The following is a 574-nucleotide window of genomic DNA, read 5'->3' as shown; positions in this document are numbered from 1 at the left end:
GACGTCCCCAAAGTGAGTCAACTTTGCTGCTCACACCCACAGTTCATCTTCACCCTTTCGGTAGAGGAGAACATGCCAAATCTTAAATCTGAATACAACACTGTTCATACATTTTCCTACCCTCTATGGACCTGTATATTTGGGCCCAAGATAAGTATGGACTCTGCATTAGAGGATGGGGTTATGGAAAAAGTGCCCAGAAAGACGTTTAAACTATCTTCTTGGACAATAAAAACCAGCACTGGGGACACATGCAAAAGGTGCGGTGCTTTTTTGGTGTTCTACTGTCATTCCCTCACGATGACCTCGATACTGCTGTCAAAAACGAGTGCCACCACCCAGCAGCAGCGACGCCATGTCCACGCGGGGCTGCTGCCACCGTACAGCAGTACGGCCCGGCCCCTGCCTGCTGCTGTTTGTCAAAGGCCGGAGAAAATCCAAGTGAGGAAAGAGGAAGCAGGGACAACGGGATATGATGAAGAGGTGGCGAAATCATGGCGCGGATAGGGACTGTTACTATACAACAGACATTAACCAGCAGTCGCCATGCCAAAGGGCGCTCGGCCTCCCTCAG

The 574-nt window shown here is 50.5% G+C and overlaps 1 protein-coding gene across 1 annotated transcript in view; it reads left to right on the top strand.

Annotated features, from left to right (window-relative positions):
* The first annotated feature begins 300 nt into the window (after nucleotides 1-300).
* RAB3C (RAB3C, member RAS oncogene family) overlaps nucleotides 301-574 on the top strand; it is a 147326-nt gene continuing 147052 nt past the window's right edge. Inside the window, exon 1 of the mRNA XM_009272552.1 lies at nucleotides 301-483. Coding sequence (XP_009270827.1) covers nucleotides 301-483 — 183 coding nt within the window. The remainder of the gene's footprint in view (nucleotides 484-574) is intronic.

Source organism: Aptenodytes forsteri, unplaced genomic scaffold (genome assembly GCF_000699145.1).
Source record: "Aptenodytes forsteri isolate BGI_AS27 unplaced genomic scaffold, ASM69914v1 Scaffold92, whole genome shotgun sequence".
In the NCBI taxonomy this organism is placed as follows: domain Eukaryota; kingdom Metazoa; phylum Chordata; class Aves; order Sphenisciformes; family Spheniscidae; genus Aptenodytes; species Aptenodytes forsteri.
This window is presented reverse-complemented; position numbering and strand designations above follow the sequence as displayed.